Here is an 18475-nt window from a genome sequence, read left to right as displayed (position 1 = left end):
TACGTGCGCAAAGTGCTCTGTTTTTATATTTTATCTTTTTGAAGATTTTCTCTATAAATAACGTATTAAAAACTCCGTTTTTATTCATCACCAATTCTCACGAATATTCATCGACAATCAGTTTTCTAATTCTCTCATACATCATCTCTCTCTTTCTCTTTTCAAAACTTTGTATTTGCATACAAAATTCCGCATTCGCAAGATCTAGAAACACCTAGCCATATTCGAAGTTGCCTTCGCCCTAGACGTGAAAGGGTTTAATTTCTGAGGGTTTGGTCCCAAATCTCTCTTTCAATTATTAAATTTAATTGTTTGATTATTATTTTCCTTGAAGTTACTAACGTGTGTATTTTGTTATTAGAAAGAGGTGCGAGGCATCAAAGTAAGTACTTTAATTGATTAATTGATATTATGATGTAGAAATCATGTTTATATTGTTATTATGATATTCCTAGTATCATGTCTAGGGTAACTTTAATATTAAATATGATTGTTACGATGCTTCCTATGTTCTTCCTAATATTTATGATTGTTAGTATCATGTTAGGGTTAAAGATTTGATTTTTATTGCTTAGTGACATGCTAGGGTTTGTTATTAATCTTGTTAGTATCATGCCTAGGATCTTGCTACTTTTATTATGCTTTAATATTAACATGAACATGATTATGATTATAATTGTTATAATTTATGATGATTATTATTATTATTTTGATTATGATTATTTATTATGATTATTATTAATATGATGATATTGATTATTTACTATGTTGCTTGATGCTTATTTATTGGTATTGCTTGATCACGCCTTTTATTGCATGTTTAAAGGGAATTTGGTATTTGTAATCATGCTTAATAAGATATTTAATAATCTTGTTTAGGGTTAATTGTGATTATAATTCAAGTGATCGCCAATAATAGATTTATTTGTGCATTAAATTCAACCAACATAGATAAACAGGTTTAGGGTTAATTCTATTGATTGCATGTTAATCAGAAAGCGCACATGAATACGATCAGAATAAAGTAGAGGCCTATTATTAGGGCAGGTTCAATCTCTTTTAGGTTGGATTTGTACCTTCATCCCCGAACCCTTATTTGGTTCTAGACCTTATGGAGTTTACGATCTCTTGGATCGTTAAGGGGTGTAACCTTCACCCTGTGAACGGTTTACAAGTTCCTAAAAAACTTGTTGGCGACTCTTTTGCTCTATCTTCTTCCCTTTTGGACGCCACCGTACTTTAGTGTATGATCACAGTGGGGTTCAAGCTAGTGGGATTAAAGGTTTGAAATTATTCCCTACAGGGATCGCAACGGTTGTCAAGTTTTCAAAAGCGTTCAGGCGAATCAGATGAGAATCATCCTTATGGCTACAACAAATCGTTAGACTCTCTCTCCAAAAAGGCTTTATATTCCAGCGATGTGTGCGAAAGATGTACGACAGTGCAAGATTGTTGCAACGATCGTAGCTTTGATGAAGGAAACCCTAATTTGATTCAATTTTATGTATTTGTTAATTTAGATTTCATTTGTAGATAACGGATGGCTTTTTATTAATGAATTAATTTGTTTCAAAAAAAAATATTACCCTGTATTTAAGCTTTGTGGATAAAAGTTACCCTAAATTCAGGCCCGTTTATGAGATATTGGTGGCCAATGGGCGAACCTGTAAATTGGGGCCTTAATTAAAAAGTGATGTTAGATTTATTTGAATTAGGGTATGCAAATTAAAAATGAAAGAAAATTATAAAACAAATTATATTGTTAAGTTACAACAAAGTAATAACTTACATTAATTTTTATTGAAAAAAATCTATGATTACTTTTTTTTTTTCTTAAATTTTTTTATATAACAAAATTCACAATAATATTAAAAAAACACTCCTTAAAAAAATAAATTAAAAAAACACAAACTTTCCAACTCCATCAACATCCAGTCATCCACCATAGTATATACTTCGTACATCAAAACAGAAAACTTAAGATTTTTTATAAAACGGAATAACTCACATCTAAATTTTCTAATAAAACCCCCCTAAAATTCTAAATAGGGACACAAAAAAAAAATTGAACTTTTAAGAGGTCATTATGATTAAAGCTTTTATATGGAAATCATATTTAGGTAACGATGAGCCAGGTTTTTTTCGTCAATCTCGCTAACATTCTTCATCTTTTTAAGCTTTGTAGCCACCATTATTTATCATTAATTGTACGTTGAATTTCTATTTCCTAGTAAATTAATAAGAATGATGGTTAAATTGAGAAAGAAGATTTTTTTTTGAATTATACCTGGACAATTAATATGGGTATTAATTTAGGAGAATAACTTCTTTGGAAAATGAAATTCTTATAGTTTCAATAAGCGTTAATATAAGAGTGAAATTAAACAGCGAAATAGAGAGCGAGAGAGCGAAGAGTCTGTCGAGTGAAGAAAGAGATATTCTCCAGCGTTCAAATAAGAAATTTAAGAGAAATTCGAATGAAATTATTAATTCTGAAGAAGATGTGATTGAAACTGAGGCCTCCTTTGTGCCAAATTCTATTGAGATGAATATCCCTACAAACCCTAGAGGTTTGTATAGTCACTCCGCTGGAGGGTTTGATAAGAATGTCAATTCCCTTTTTGATTGGGATCATTTTGATGGAGAGGTTGATTCAGATGATGATATCCCGGAGGAAAATAGTGATGAGGATGATAGTTATCCGACTATATACCTCACTAAAGAGGAGAAGAGACGGCTGCGAATGCCTTGGAAAGATGCGCTCATAATTAAGCTCTTTTACAGGAGGTTGAGTTATGAAGTCCTTGTCAAAAGACTCAGGGCCAAATGGAGTTTGAAGGGGGACATTTCTCTTACGTACGGATTTCGGTCATGCCTACTATGTGGTTCGTTTCAACAACATGGATGATTATGACTTTGTTCTTAAGGATGGGCCATGGATGATAGGGGATAACTATCTTACTATTAGGAAGTGGGTGCCAGATTTTGTGTCGGACGAGGAACCTATCAAAACCCTTACAGCTTGGGTTAGGATACCACAACTCTCATTGGAGTATTTTGATAGTCAATTCTTGCACAAGATCGGATCGAAGATTGGAAAAGTCATTAAAATTGATAGGAACACAGAGTCTAAGGATCGGGGATAGTAAGTTTGGTTCTGCATTGAGGTTGAGCTTTCTAAACCTCTCTTATCGAAACTCAGATTGAATGGAAGGATATAGAAGATTCAATATTAAAAGTTGAAGATGATTTGCTTAAAGTGTGAGTGTTTAAGCCATAAGGAGGATTCGTACCCTAAGTTTGGGAGCCAAATTGATGATCAAGGCAATCAAGATAATCGTGAAGGTGGTTATCAAGGGGTGTTTGATATGAGTCAATTGATTAGGGAGAGACCTAAAGAAAAGGATAAGTTTGGGGCATGGATGTTGGTTTAAAGAAATGATAGAAAATATACTCCTAAGAATAAAGCTGGAGAAAATAAGAAACAAGCAGCTGGGGAGAGTGTTGCTAGGCCAAGGCAACTGGAAGATGCTTCAAAGGCTAGAGTAAATGGGAAGAAAAGTAAAGATCAGACAATTGGTACTGAAGAGGACATGGTGATGGAGGATGATGTCTTGGAAAGAAATGTCACTAGGGGACAAGGTGAGGGTTTGAGCCCAGGGAAAAGCAATTCGATGCAATTAATTTAAGTGATGATGATGGGGCAGTGAACAACAAGGGTGAGGAACAGAAGGGGGATGGTGTTGAGATTTTTCCAACCATGGAATTAGGGAATAATATGGAAGTTGAGAAAAAGAATTGGGGAAAAAGATCGAGTTGATCTTGAAAAAGATAGTAGGGAACCTTTGAAGGACTTGGGATTAGGAAAAGATAATATTTTATCTCAGAATTTACCAAAGATAAAAGAAAATATATTAAGAAAAGATATTGGTAAATCTCCTTTAGTTATTCGTAAAAAAGGAAATTTTATCAATAAGCCGTTTTATAAAAAGGTAGAAGGTAATTATTCTGGTAACTCTCGAAGAGCTGAAGATTCTGGTAAAGAGAACCTTTATTCTATTGCTACCAGTACCCCTTTGTCCTTGAGAAAGAGAGATATATTAAGTGTGATTCAAGTTTGGTGCCTTCCCCTACTAATCATGAATCCCCTGCAAATCCCGATAACCCTGGAATGGAAAATCCCCCCTTCCTACGAGATGTTCACGGATTATCTGACAAAGGGACCTTCAATGGTCACAACCCATCCATTGGAGAACAAAGTGAGTATGGAGATTGTAGGGAATATTTCAAGCATTAATCCCCTAGCTTGAACCCCACTGTGATCATACACTAAAGTACGGTGGCGTTCAAAGGGAAAGAAGATATAGCAAAAGAGTCGCCAACAAGTTTTTTTAGGAACTTGTAAACCGTTCACGAGGTGAAGGTTACACACCTTAACGATCCAAGAGATCGTTAACTCCATAAGGTCTTGAACCAAATAGGGTTCGGGGATGAAGGTACAAATCCAACCTAAAAGAGATTGAACCTGCCCTAATAATAGGCCTCTACTTTATTCTGATCGTATTCATGTGCGCTTTCTGACTAACATACAATCAATAGGATTAACCCTAAACCTGTTTAATCTATGTTGGTTGAATATTAATGCACAAATAAACTATTATTGGCGACCACTTGAATTATAATCAAATTAACCCTAAACAAGATTATTAATTATCTTATTAAGCATGATTACAAGTACAAATTCTCTTTAAACATGCATAAAAAGATGTGATCAAGCAATAACAATAAATTTAATCAAGCAACATAATATATAATCATCATAATAATAATTATATTCATAAAATTATAATAATAATAATATTCATAACCATAATCATGAATCATAAAAATAATCATAAATCATGCTAAAGCATAATAATAGCAAGATCCTAGGCATGAGACTAACAAGATTAATAACAAACCCTAGCACGTCACTAAGCAATAAAAATCAAAGCTTTAACCCTAACATGATACTAACAATCATAAATATTAGGAAAGAAAATAGAAGGCATCATAACAATCATACTTAATATTAAAATTACCCTAGACATGATACCAGGAATCGTAATAACAACCTAAGTATGATTTCTACATCATAACATCAATAAAAACCATTAAAGTACTTACTTTGATGCCTCGTACCTCTTTCTAATAACAAAAATACACGGGTTAGTAACTTCAAGGAAAATAATAAGCAAACAATTAAATTAAATAATTGAAATAGAGATTTGGGACCAAACCCTCAGAAATTAAACCTTTCACTTCTAGGGCGAAGGCAACTTCGAATATGGCTAGGTGTTTCTAGATCTAATGTATGCGGAATTTTTATATTTGAGAGAAGGCTAGTTAAGAAAATAGAGAGAGAGAAAGAATAATCAAGAAAATCTTGATGAGAGTTGGTGAATTAAAACGGAGTTTTTACGAAGTTATTTATAAAGAAAATCAGCCAAAAGATAAAATATCAAAAACAGAGTTCTGACGCGTAAAACAAGAATTAGCGCCAAACACTGACCTTGGCGCCAGGCGCCAAGCGTAGCGTCAGGCGCTACAGCTGGCGTTTGGCGCTGGCTTAGAAATTCATGCGTTTTCTTAAAATCAGATAGAAATTGCCGTACAGGAGGATAAAATCGTATTTCCCTCAAAAAATGTTCTTTGATTCTAATTAAAACTCTGAAAAGTCAACAAAAGTCAATTTATCAATGCTAATTGAATTAGGAATGAAAAGAACCTTCTAGAAGAATCTAGAAGACTAAAACCATTCCTAATTGCATTAGGAATGATAAATCCATATTAGGCCCTCCTCTAGATCATTGGGCCGCATATAAGGCTCAAACCGGGCCCAGTTTAGTAAATCGCCCATAACTTCCTCAATTTCATCGGAATTGGGCTTATAATATATCGTTGGAAAGCTCTCGTCAAGCCCCATCCAACTACACTACTATTGGACCCATATCATGGACCAACCACACTGGATTGGCTATTTTCTTAAAATAGGTTTTCAAAAACAGAGAGAAGAGAAAAGAAATTAAAACTATCCGCAACACTAGACTTTCCACACTTTCACTTCATTCGATTATGATTCGACGCGAAAGGTACTCATCACTGGGTTTGGTTTTGGGGAGACACAAATGGGTGTCTAGAAAAGCCCCCACTTTGACTGAGTTTGGAGAAACGCAAGTTTCGAAAACAAAAGTCAAAGTATCGATAGGGACGGAGAATGATTCAGAACGTTCTGCGATCCTAAACCACTCTTGTAAAGCCGATACCTGCGAACTAGCGTTAGTTAAACAGATAAAAGAGTTAAGAAACTGACAAGGTAAAGTCGTATCCCCTAATCAAAAGTAATTCCTAAATCCTCTAACTAATGTAGATCGGGAAGTAGGGTCGAATCCACAGAGAAACGAGTCTTTCTATTCCTAATTAACTAATATAATCTAGATTATTAGGTAGCCAAAATTTATATTTGAATAAGAAACTAAACTACGAAGATTGGGAATAGGGAGAAAACAATATATAAAAGGATCTAGGGCATAGGTTCACCAATAAATAATACTCCAGGGTAAAACATAATAATCAATCTTCAATGCATAAATTAATCAGATTATAAAGGGCTTTCGCTACGTATAATAATCACACAATTAATTTACCGATATTAAATCTCATCTTTCGAATCTCGACCTAACCATTTATAAATTAACCTGCCTATTGAACTAGACCTAAACATCAATTCTCATCTGTCGAATCTCGAATCAATATTGTTAAACTCATGCATAAAAGATCTGCGCAAATCTAGTCACAGAGCATTAAATCAATCAATAGGAAATTAATCTAACATTGACAATTAACAATAATAAATTACCCCTTCATATTATTTATGGATCCCCACAAACCCTAGAAATAAAACTACTCACACATAATTAAATCTAAACTAATCAAAGTAATAGAGTAAATCATGATGAAGGGAAATAAGATTAAGAGAAGAGAAATCGTTACCAAACTAATCTATATTAATGGAAATAATCAAGAACAAGAGTTGAGAGAAGAGTTAAGAGAGAGAAAAGATCCTAAGTAGATAGAGAAAGTCTAAGAAAGAAGGAAGAGTAAAAAGAAGGTCAAGAAGTTCTAAATTCGTTTTACGGAGAAGTATTTATACTCCGTAAGAATCCTAAACTAAAACAAACTTAAACGACGCTAATCGTCCCCTAACAATAACACGCGCCCGATCGGGTGAGGCACCGCCCGATCGGGCGCGCCTTCTTCTTCGCGGCTCGGATTTCGATTGGGCTCGATTCCTCGGCCTAATCTAAGTTTCCTCATCGGGTCTTGATTAAACGATCCAATAGTCTCGGTGTCTCATGTCGAGCCCTTAATCATCGGCTCTCACCGATCCTGGGTTTCAAAAGTGGTCGTGTCTTTCTAGCTTCCGTAGTTGATCCATAAAGCCTGGGAAAATGCTCCAAGAGTGCAATTTCCTGTAAAATACAACTAAAACTACGAAAACACTAGAAAATACAAATTAGTAATAAAAGTGGCCCGAAAGAGCCAAAAACACTACTAATAACGACCAAGGGACGGGGGTAAAACACTATATAAAATGGATATATCAGAAACGCGTATCTTGCACTGTCGAGCACACGTCTGTGAAAGTAACTGATTTGCTGCTGCTTTCCTATTGTTTTGATGACCTCCTGCCAAGAGAATGTCATCCCGCTTGAAAACCTCTACGCTTGTAACTGCTTCCAATATTGAAGATTGCTTCGTTTGAAACGATCCTCTTCCGCTTTGATAATACTCCACATCCAAGGGAATACTATCGAAGATTGCTTCGCTTAAAACAATCCTCTTCCGCTTTGTGACCATCTTCCACGTCTAAGGGAACATGATTGAAGACAACTTCGCTTGAAATCACCTTCAGTTGTTTGTGACAACTCTCCACAATCTAGGGAATGTCGTCGAATATATCCTTGCGTGAAGCTATCCTCATTTGTTGCGATAAATTTCCAAGGAAATTACCGAAGATCTCCTCTTGTCGATCTTTAAAAGCTCGCTTGAACTTTGCTTCCGCTATGCCTGTACGTCGGCGCTTTTGTTGCTTCTGAACCAGTATGTCGGTGCCTTTTGCGAATGAACCAGTATGTCGGTGCCTTTTGTTAATGAGCCAATGCTTAGGCGCTTTAAGCTAAGTGAGATGATCTTTCATCAGATCGATCACTTTATGCAACCAAGCCGATTACCAAAAATCGTGTCAAATTGCTTAGAGGGGCTAACTGGCATACCAAGGAACCCAAAACATATTGCAAAAAACTAGAACAACCGCACTGAGTGGCTGAACATTTTGGCGCCGCTGAAATAACGTTAGCGCCACATAACTGGCCGTAGCGCCAGACGCTGGGATTAGCGTCAGGTGCCAAGCCTATCTGTTGACGCCAAGGTCTAGCGCTTGGCGCTAGAATAGGGTATTCCTTAAATACCCTTTTCTTCTTCATTTTCGCTGCTGCTCGTCGCGTTTTTGCTCGAATTTGTTGCAAATCAAAGCTTATTTCATCCATTTTCCCGATCTATGTAAGTTTTCTTCAAACTCACACCGGTTTTTATGAATTTTGCATGTGTTTATTCTCGAATTTCATGAAATTTCAAAACTTAGAATGCTTAATTCTCTTTTTTTTGTCAAATTTTATGCCATGAAATTGCTTGATTATGTTTATATATTGCCTTGGGAGTAATTTGAGACTTGTTTGACTCAATTTGGTGAAGAAATGAACGAATTGCCATTGTTGAACCTCTTGGGGTCGGGAATGCAATGTGGCTCGTTCTTGACGTTTTTGTTAGCAATTCTTGTCCAATTTGTCACAATAATTACTATAGTATTGCAAGAAATTGTTTGATTGCTTGAAAAATGCCGTGCATGCTCAATTTGAATTTGTGCTCTGTTTTAGTACTACGTACTCTGTTTTTTTTTGCGAACATAGTATCATGCAGCTAGGCGAACCTTAGATACTATAGAACCTTAATTTATGATAATTCTGCACAATGTAGCATGGCTAGACAGCGAGGTTCTGGTTCACGGTCCCGAGACGTTCGAAGGGAGCATGAGCCCGTGGAGGACGATGCCGAGCCGTCCACTTCGCTTGGTCGACTCCCTGAGTGGGATGAGAGGACCTTGTTCTTTTCCCCCGTCCACCACATTTCTAAGAGGGTGAGACGGGGTATCATCGTTGGGAGGACGCGATGTCATGGCTCTGGCTGTGACGATTTGGGCGATCTGTACAAGATGTACATCGCCAGAGATGTCGAGACGAAACTTCTACGAGAGTCTTGTGGTCTTACTGCGTTGTACGAGACCTCCGAGGCAATGGTTTCCTCCAGCGGGGGTCACCATGTAGTTCGTGCTCTGGTGGAGTTCTTTTGGGACACCACCAACACTTTCCACTTTCCACTTTCCTTGGTGTGAGATGATGGTCACTCCTACCGACTTCAGTCTCATCACAGGACTGGAGTTTAGCTCCGTGCCACTGCCGTTCGACAGTGGGATCAACGTCTTTTCTCCTGAGGTCGAGGAGCTGTTGGGGTGGATTATTATTCGGGCTCGAGCTGAGGTAGAGTCGTCTCAGTTCAGCGCTAGGGGGATTCGCCGCTCGACTCTAGCAGCGGCTTTTGACGATGGTGCGACCTCCCGGGAGCAGTGGGTGCGCATCTTTGCGCTTATTTTGTTGTCAGGGACGTTCTCCCCTGACAAGGGTAGTAGGGCGCTACTTTACTACCTTCCTGTCGTCCGCGATCTACATCGGATCGGGACTTATGACTGGGCCAGCTTGGCCGATGCTGACTTCATTCGAGCGCTGAGGGACTCGTGTCGACACCGGTCCTTTAGGACGAATGTTGCTCTGTCCAGCTTTTGAAGGGTCGTAGAGGTAAACATTATTCCCTATAAAGTTTAGCTCTACATTTTAACTAGCACTTGCTGATAATTTTAACTCCTTGTAGATCTGGTTCTACGAGTACTTCCCTTCTGCTGCACCGGCAAGACCGTCGCCGCGCAGGTTTCCAGTTAGTGCTTCCTGGGGCAGCCACCGTATGGGGATGTCCACTACGTATGTCCGAGATTGGATCATCGCGGTATGATTCTTTTCTTATTTGCCATTTTGCGATGCTTTAGATAGATTCTCGCCTGATTGACGCTCTTTGCAGGACCCTGAGGTGCTGTACCGGCCGTGGGTCGGCCTGGCAGTCCCTGGGTTAGCCGCGCAGTATTCCGCTGAGCGTCGCTAATTCTTGGGGACTTATGGAGCGATTGCATACCTTGGAGAGAGGGTTGCTAGACAACATTCCTCCGATATTTTTATCGTTCCTGCTCCTCCACCACGTCACATGTTTAACGTCGTGATGTGTCTATTTTATATAGTATTTTACCCTCGTCCCTTGGTCATAATTAGTAATGTTTTTGGCTCTATAGAGCCACTTTTATTAATAATTGGTGTTTTCTAGTATTTTCGTAGATTTGGTTGACTTTTGAAGGGATTTATACTTTTGGAGTATTTTCCCGAGATATTTTGGAGCAATCACGAACATTGGAGAAGCACAACCAGATTTTATAGCCCAGGGCCGGTCAGAGCCATCGAACCGGTGATTAAGGGCTCGGTATAGGTGATACCGGGGCATTTGAACCGAGTAATCAAGACCCAAAGAGGAAATCCAGATTGGCCCGAAGAATTGGAGCCCAATCGTAATCCAATTAGTGGCCCAAGAGAGTCGCCCGGCCAAAGAGGCTGGCGCCCGGAGGCGCGCCCGGCCGGGCGCGAGATTAGTACATCGAGCAAAAAGGCGCGCCCGATCGGGCGGTGCCTCGCCTGATCGGGCGCGTGTATTTATTAGGAGACGATTAGCGTCGTTTTAGTTTGTTTTAATTTAGGATTTGTACGGACACTACCACAAAATGTAGAATAAATAACGTATAATACACAACGGTGAAGTTGGAAATGCGATCTCTAGAAATATATAGAACGCCTATCTTAGAAGAACGTTTTGTAGGTTAAATTATATAGAGCACCTCTCTATGTTAACCGTTCTATATGTCACTAATAGATTTTTCTATTTTTTTTTAACATTACCATACTATGCCATGTCCTTGTTATACTTGCCATAATCTTAATTATCACAAAGTCGATGTTATACTTGCTCATTTGAGTAAATGGGAATCTGATCGAACATATACTTATTGGTATCTCCATGGAGAAAGTAGAGAAGGAACATCACCAATGGGAAAAAGAATGGATGACAGTCATATTGATTATGAAGGTGATAACTTAGAGGACATGATAGATGGGTTTGAGGAAAGGGTTGAGGATGATCCTGATGTGACCGTACAGGAATTAATTAGTGATTCTGAGAAGCCGTTATATCCAGGTTGTGATAAGTACACAAGATTGTCAAGTGTACTTAAGCTGTACAATTTAAAAGAAGGCCATGGTTGGACAGATACGAGTTTTAGCGCATTACTTGAGTTTTTGTATGATGTGCTTCCTCCTGACAATGTTTTGCCAAGTAGTACATATGAGGCAAAAAAAATATTGTGTACAATGGGCTTGCATTATGAAAAGATTCACGCATGTCCGAATGATTGCATACTTTTTCGAAAAAAATATGAATCTCTTGATAGTTGCATAGAATGTAAGGTCTCAAGGTACAAATTTGAAGGAATTCCAGCCAAGGTTTTATGGTATTTTCCCATTATCCCTAGGTTTAAAAGGATGTATTCAAATCCAGATGAAGCTAAGAAGTTGACATGGCATAAATTCGGGCGAAAGAATGTGGGTTACTTAGACATCCAGCCGATTCTCCTCAGTGGAGACTTGTCGTTGAGAAATGGAGTGATTTCGGTCAAGAAGAACGAAACCTACGCCTTGCAATGTCTACAGATGGTATGAATCCATACGGCTCTCTCAGTAGCCGCCATAGTACTTGGCCATTTACAACTTGCCCCCCTCCTTGTGCATGAAAAGAAAATACATTATACTCTCATTGATAATTCCTGGACCAACACAACCAGGAAATGATAGTTGTGTGTACTTAGCACCTCTTATTGATGATTTGTTATTGTTGTGGGGAAGTGGAGTTGAAGTGTTTGATGCTAATCGAAAGGAAACTTTTAATTTAAGAGCATTGTTGTTCTGCACAATACAAGATTTTCCTTCATATGGTAATCTTTCGGGGTATAGTGTAAAAGGAACAGCCCCTTGTCCTATATGTGAAGACAATTGGAAGGGAGAGTATATGAAAGGATCTCATAAGACAGTGTACTTTGACCATCGTCCATTTCTTCCATGTGATCACTGCTATCGTAGAATGAAAAAGGCTTTTAATGGGAAACAAGAGTTTAATTGCCAGCCACATGTCTCTACCGGCCTTGAAGTGTATGAAAGGGTAAAAGACATTCAAACTACGTTTGGCAAGTTGAAGAAAAATAGAAACGCCCTTCCCAAACAGGGTTATAAGAAGTGTTCAGAGTTTTGGCGCCTTTCATATTGGAAACATCTGTTTGTGCGACATTGTCTAGATGTGATGCACATTGAAAAAATTGTCTGTGATAGTTTGATAGGGACTTTACTAGATATTCCTGGAAAGACAAAAGATGGTAAAGGGGCTCGACTTGATTTGAAAAAAATGAAAATCAGAAATGAACTCCATGCTGTTAAGTCTGGAAATAGAAAATATCTGCCCCTTGCGGCCTATACACTTTCTAGGAAAGAAAAGGCAGAAGTTTGTGCATCTTTATCTGGGGTAAAAGTGCCTGAGGGCTTTTCTTCTAATATCTCTTCTCTAGTTTCAATGCAAAATCTGAAACTTGTGGGTCTTAAGTCTCATGACTGTCATGTTTTGATGCAATATCTTTTGCCTGTTGCTACTCGTTCCATTTTGCCAAAAAACGTGCGATATTCCATTATTAAATTATGTTCATTCTTTAATGCAATATACAGCAAAGTCTTCAGACCAAGCGATTTGGATTCTATGGAAACAGTTTTTGTTGTTATTTTGTGTCAGCTTGAGATGTATTTTCCACCCGCCTTTTTTGATATCATGGTTCATCTCCCTATTCATTTGGTGAGAGAGATTAAATATTGTGGTCCGGTGCATATGAGGAGTTCATGGCCTTTTGAAAGGCAAATGAAAACTTATAAAGATTATGTTAAGAATTTTTCTCGTCCAGAAGCTTGTATCGCGGAGAGAATGGTTTATGAATTAGCTATTGAATTTAGCATGGATCTTCTAGGAGATATGAAGACCATAGGGGTTCCTAAATCTCGACATTGTGGCCGACTTGATGGTAAAGGGACAATAGGTCGTAGAGATAGGGACTTGACTCGAGAGAAATGGCGTATGGCACACACATATATTCTTCATAATGAAGACGAAGTAGCTCCTTATGTTGAGCAACACATGTCTTTTTTAAGGAGGTTGATTCGAAAGGCTAATCTGAAAGCAATTGCTGCTGAGCATAATAAATCATTTGGTATTTGGTTAAAAAATGAGGTAATGAAAGAGCTTCAAGGTTCATCACATGCCATTTCGGATCGTCTAAAGAGTTTGGCATACGGACCAGATTTTTCAGCCACTTTTTACTCTGGTTATGTCATTAATGGCTGGACTTTTTATACCAAGGACCAAGATGAGAAGAGTACAATGCAAAATAGTGGGGTATCTTTAGAAACTGAAGCAATGCATTTTGCTAGTGCGAAAGACACTCGTCCTGTTTTGTGTAAAATGCAATATTATGGGGTAATTGAAGACATATGTGAGTTGCATTACTCTGATTTTTCGCTACCTGTTTTTTGTTGCAAATGGGCTGATAGCAATAACGTTACATATGATGACATGGGGCATACTTTAGTGAACTTTGATAGAATTGGTCATAAGGAAGATCCTTATATTTTTGCTAGCCAAGAAAAACAAGTCTTTTACATGACTGGCCCATCAGATAAGAGGAGGTCTGTTGTTATAACACCAAGAACTCGATATTCCATTGATGAACATGAAGATAATGCTTTGTTTGAGGAAAGGTCTGGGTTGAATGACATCCAAGTTATGGAAGACGTTGATGATACATCAACCTATATTCGAAATGACCATGAAGAAGGAATTTGGGTCGAAAACAAAGATGATACTTGTAAAAGACCTCAAAAGCGTCAAAAAAGAATAGTAAAAAGGCAGCAAACAATGCTACAAACATAGTGGCAACATAACTTCTTTTGTAATAACCTTAACCCTTCACCCTTCTTAATTTGCAATTAGGTTCTGATTGCTGCATAAAATGATGCATTGGAACTTCGTGTATATCTTTTTTATTGCTTGCATTTTTTGTTTATATTTCTTTATTGTATATTTAGAACCTTTCTTTTCTGCTGGTTGTAAATTCTATTAAACTTAATAGTGTGCTTATTTTAATTTTTGCAGAAAGGTTTCACTGTTCCTGAAGATCGTAAAGGATATGTGATAAAACAAGCATCAAAGAGGTGGAGAGCATTCAAGGCTAGATTAAGAAAAGATTTTATGTAAGAGTGTGACGAGGAGGGAAATGCTACAGATGTCATTATCTGGACACCACCGAGTTTGTATCCATGGATAACCGTAGATGATTGGAAAAAGTTCGTTGAAACAAGTATTGATAATAAGTTTAAGGTAATCTTATATTCGTCACATAAATATTATGAAGTCATATAAGAATTAGCTAAGCTATTTACTAACATTATGTATATCGTACTGAAGGAATTGAGTGAACTGAATCGAGAAAGGGCTAAAAAGAGGAAGACTTCTTATCGTGGGGGTCGAAAAGGGTACTCTTATTATGAGGACGAGATTGTAAGTTTACAATACTCCATGCTTCTCGAACAATAAATACTATACAAATAAGACTATGACTTGTCAACTGTGTACTTTTTTCAGGCTAAGGAATTGCAGAATCAAGGAATTCAAGTTGTAGATGTACCTCGGCATTTGGTTTGGATTAGAGCTCATTCTAGAGAAGAGGGAGGAGTTCTAAAATTTGACAATCTGGCAAATTTGGAAATAGCTCAAGCAATTGTAAGATTATGTATCCATATATATGTTGCATAGTCATAGACCTCAAACTGATAGTATCTTTAATCATTCTAACACAACCAGGCTAATATCTATAAATTTCAGAAAGAATTAGAGGCTCAATAATAATCAAGGAGAAATTGATGCATCAGGGCGCAATAATATATTGGCAAGAGCATTAAACACTCCTGAACATGGTGGTTGTGTGAGGGCCGTAGGAGGTGTCACAAACAAGGAGTATTTCGGGTACAAGAAGCCTACACCCGCTAACCAAGTGCAATCAGAGCTCAAGCAAGTCAAAACAAAGTTAGAAAATGTGACAAACAATCAAAATTTTCCGATGTCTTTTATTATGTCTAATTTTCAATTGACTCCGAAACAATTCCAACAAATTCAACTTGGTAGTTCAAGTGCCCAATTTGGGGGATTTGGTGTCAACCATGATGTGTACAGTGCTACATTTGGTGAATTACTTAGCAGCCATGGTTTAGATGGATCAGGTGATAGGCAAATAATTGGTGAATTGGGTAAGAACCAATCACACCTTCTACTCATTCTATACTATCACAATCATCATCCACCAAGTATGTGATCACTCCTGAGGAGAAATTGAAGTTGACCACCAGTTTGGTGCGCTTTGTAGGAAGTTAGCTATTGAAATGAAAAAGAGTGAAAAAACCATACCTATCAAAGTCCCGAAGAATGTGTTTTATAATGAGCAGGAAATTACCATTGATTATGAAGATATGCGTGATTGGTGCTTTCAAAGAAAGATAGGAACAAGTCGCATGACAACTTTTATGATGTAAGTGTGGTGATAATATAAATGGTGAATTTCACTTTACTTAGTTGATTTTTTTTTACTGTTCTAATTGATTTTTTTGTTTTTGTTTTTGTTATTATTATTATTATTATTATTATTATTATTTTGAAAGGCACTTGAGTGAAATGGTTCATTCACTAGGTATCTCAGGAATCTATGCATTTTGTGATTCTAATTTCATATCCCCTGAAACTCCAACGCAAGAAAATGAAAATGATCGATGTGACTATTTGGTTAGAGTCTTTGCTCGCAATAATGCACAAAATTGAAACCAAATATTCTTTGCTCCATACACTGATAAGTAAGTAATTTGTTTAATGTGCTTATTATGTTATCATGATTTTATGACTCTTATGATTTCATGTTATTCAACTAACTTTATGTGTAGCATGCACTGGATGTTGGCGGTGATTTGTCCACGGGTTGGATTAGTACATTGTCTAGATCCAGCAGGAGCAGAATTTCAACCTCATCAATTTGCTCAAGATATCATCAATAAGTATATGCATGAGCTTTTAATTGTTATATTGTAATCTTATTAGGTTATTAGTTCTGATATTAGAAGGAAAAAAAAAAAAAAAAAAAAAAAAAAAAAAACTAAACCAGTCCTTATGGCAATACAGGGCAATTTTGAGATTTAACTTGGAGTACCGAGCAGAAATTAAGTGGAATAAGAATTCAGCCATTAAATGGAAACAAGTAGAGGTAATTGATCTTTACTTTATCTTTTGGGTTCACTTATCTATGTATTGTGATTACAATTTATAAGTATAATTGTATAACTCAAATTTATTATTGTAATAGTGCCCTCGTCAAGATTTCGACTTCGATTGTGGATATTATGTTTGTCGTTACATGATAGAGACAATTCAATCTAGAAAGTCATATGTACCAGACAAGGTATTACTCTTCCTTAATTGTATGCAGAGGTGAGCTTTAGGTCTTGCAAATTTAGACAACCTACTGGTAGTTTCTAGCAATTTAATGTGATTTTTTTCAAGGTTTAACCGGTAATTTCTTGTTCATTTTCCTGTTTTATTTTCAACTACTATAATTCTTATCTCATTATGTAAAATCATAGAGCATTCTTCTTGTGAATTCATTAAGGACCTACATTATATTGCTTATTATATATGTTATGAAGATCTACATTTGTATTGGTTACCTAAATAATATTGGTTTGCTGCTATATTAAGAATCTTTACTCTATATAAGAGTGTAACAAAGCTATATTTAGCTCACTTTTCTATATAATCTTGACTGGAAAACTATTACCCAGAAAACTATCACTTGACTGCTTGATTGAAGGATTTTTGGCAATCAAGCAGAATATTCAGAGTACAAACTATCACCCAGAAAACTATCACTTCACTGGATATGCAATCTTTGATTCACAATTTCTACAGGATTCACAATCAGTTAAATTTAACAAAACTAACAGTTTTCAACAAGTTCTATAGCTTTCCTTTTAATTCAGAGTACAATAATCTATGCTACAACTCATATTTTCTATGAAGCTTATTAGGTACCAAGTTATAAGTCTGCTAGACTAATAAAAGTGTATACCCATTACCCAGTTGGACAGTTAGCCCACCTACTTGCCTATCTAACTGCTAACGCATTATGCTTAAAGCAGAAAGAAATGAAGCAGCCTGATAACACTTGAGCCAGGCACTACAAGCTTGACTAAGACAAACCCAAACAGATGCAATGATTTCAGAGCTTTTTTCTCCCAAAATTTTTTTCTTTGCTTGTTTACCAGACAAGGAAGGGGCTAGAGGGCAGAGGGGAGGGTGGATATTTTTCATCTACTTAGAATCCTAATAAAAACTCTAGATCACCACCAAACAAAACCCCTCACCTATCAAGCAAGAAGATGATAGCCTACAATAGAGCCAATGCTTTTGACATGACTCTGGCAAAACTTATGAACTAAAAGTTAGCAAAAACACAGTATATTACCCTTTATGAGGTGTGTGAAGTGGCTGATACAAAGCAACAACATGCAACAAAAACCCAACTCATAAAATTTAATGAAGTGGCTCCCACCAAGGTTTCCATCAGTCCATAGGCTTCACCAAGGGCAATAAATATATCAACCCATTTCAGCTTATATAGCTTATAATACAGTCCTTATAACAAACATTATGCACGGAAGCAACCAAGACTCCTAATCGTGACTTTATACATTGTGTCCTAGCAATGTGTATAAATGTAAGGATAATATTACTGAAGAAGCCTCCTAATTTTTCTCTGGTTGTTCCAGTTCCTAAGGATAATATAAGTATCTGTTATAATCTGATGGTTTTATAGGGTAGAAATCAGGACTACCACTATATATCTCATTTATATATATATATATATATATATATATATATATATATATATATATATATATATATATATATATATATATATATATATATTGTACATGTAGTATTTTGACAAAGCTCCTGTCAAATATTCTCAACAAATGATCGACGAGATTCGAGACATGTGGATCTTATTTGTTACAAGACATCAACCAGCCGAGGAGGACGA

The 18475-nt window shown here is 36.8% G+C and overlaps 1 protein-coding gene and 1 long non-coding RNA gene across 6 annotated transcripts; both read left to right on the top strand.

Moving 5' to 3' along the window:
• The first annotated feature begins 12030 nt into the window (after positions 1-12030).
• Positions 12031-14265, top strand: LOC110708823. Its single transcript, XM_021887047.1, has one exon. The coding sequence runs from the start codon at positions 12031-12033 to the stop codon at positions 14263-14265; it is 2235 nt and encodes a 744-aa protein (XP_021742739.1).
• A 132-nt stretch (positions 14266-14397) lies between these two features.
• On the top strand, positions 14398-18254 carry LOC110708315. 5 transcript variants are annotated; one of them, XR_002508701.1, is made up of 7 exons: positions 14398-14712; positions 14800-14892; positions 14977-15114; positions 15217-15638; positions 15755-16235; positions 16323-16639; positions 16739-18254. It is a non-coding gene; the product is annotated as an uncharacterized LOC110708315 (long non-coding RNA). The 5 variants fall into 5 exon arrangements; XR_002508699.1 differs by having other exon boundaries at positions 15217-15916; positions 16076-16235; XR_002508698.1 differs by having other exon boundaries at positions 15217-15916; positions 16047-16235.
• The last annotated feature ends 221 nt before the right edge of the window (positions 18255-18475 follow it).

Source organism: Chenopodium quinoa, unplaced genomic scaffold, assembly GCF_001683475.1.
Source record: "Chenopodium quinoa cultivar QQ74 unplaced genomic scaffold, ASM168347v1, whole genome shotgun sequence".
Lineage (NCBI taxonomy): Eukaryota > Viridiplantae > Streptophyta > Magnoliopsida > Caryophyllales > Amaranthaceae > Chenopodium > Chenopodium quinoa.
Note: the sequence above shows the minus strand (reverse complement) of the source record. Positions and strands in the feature narration are given on the sequence as shown.

Bases quoted from the DNA above. Each gene is read 5' to 3' on its own strand.
- LOC110708823 (XM_021887047.1), top strand. From the start codon at position 12,031: ATGAAAAGAAAATACATTATACTCTCATTGATAATTCCTGGACCAACA.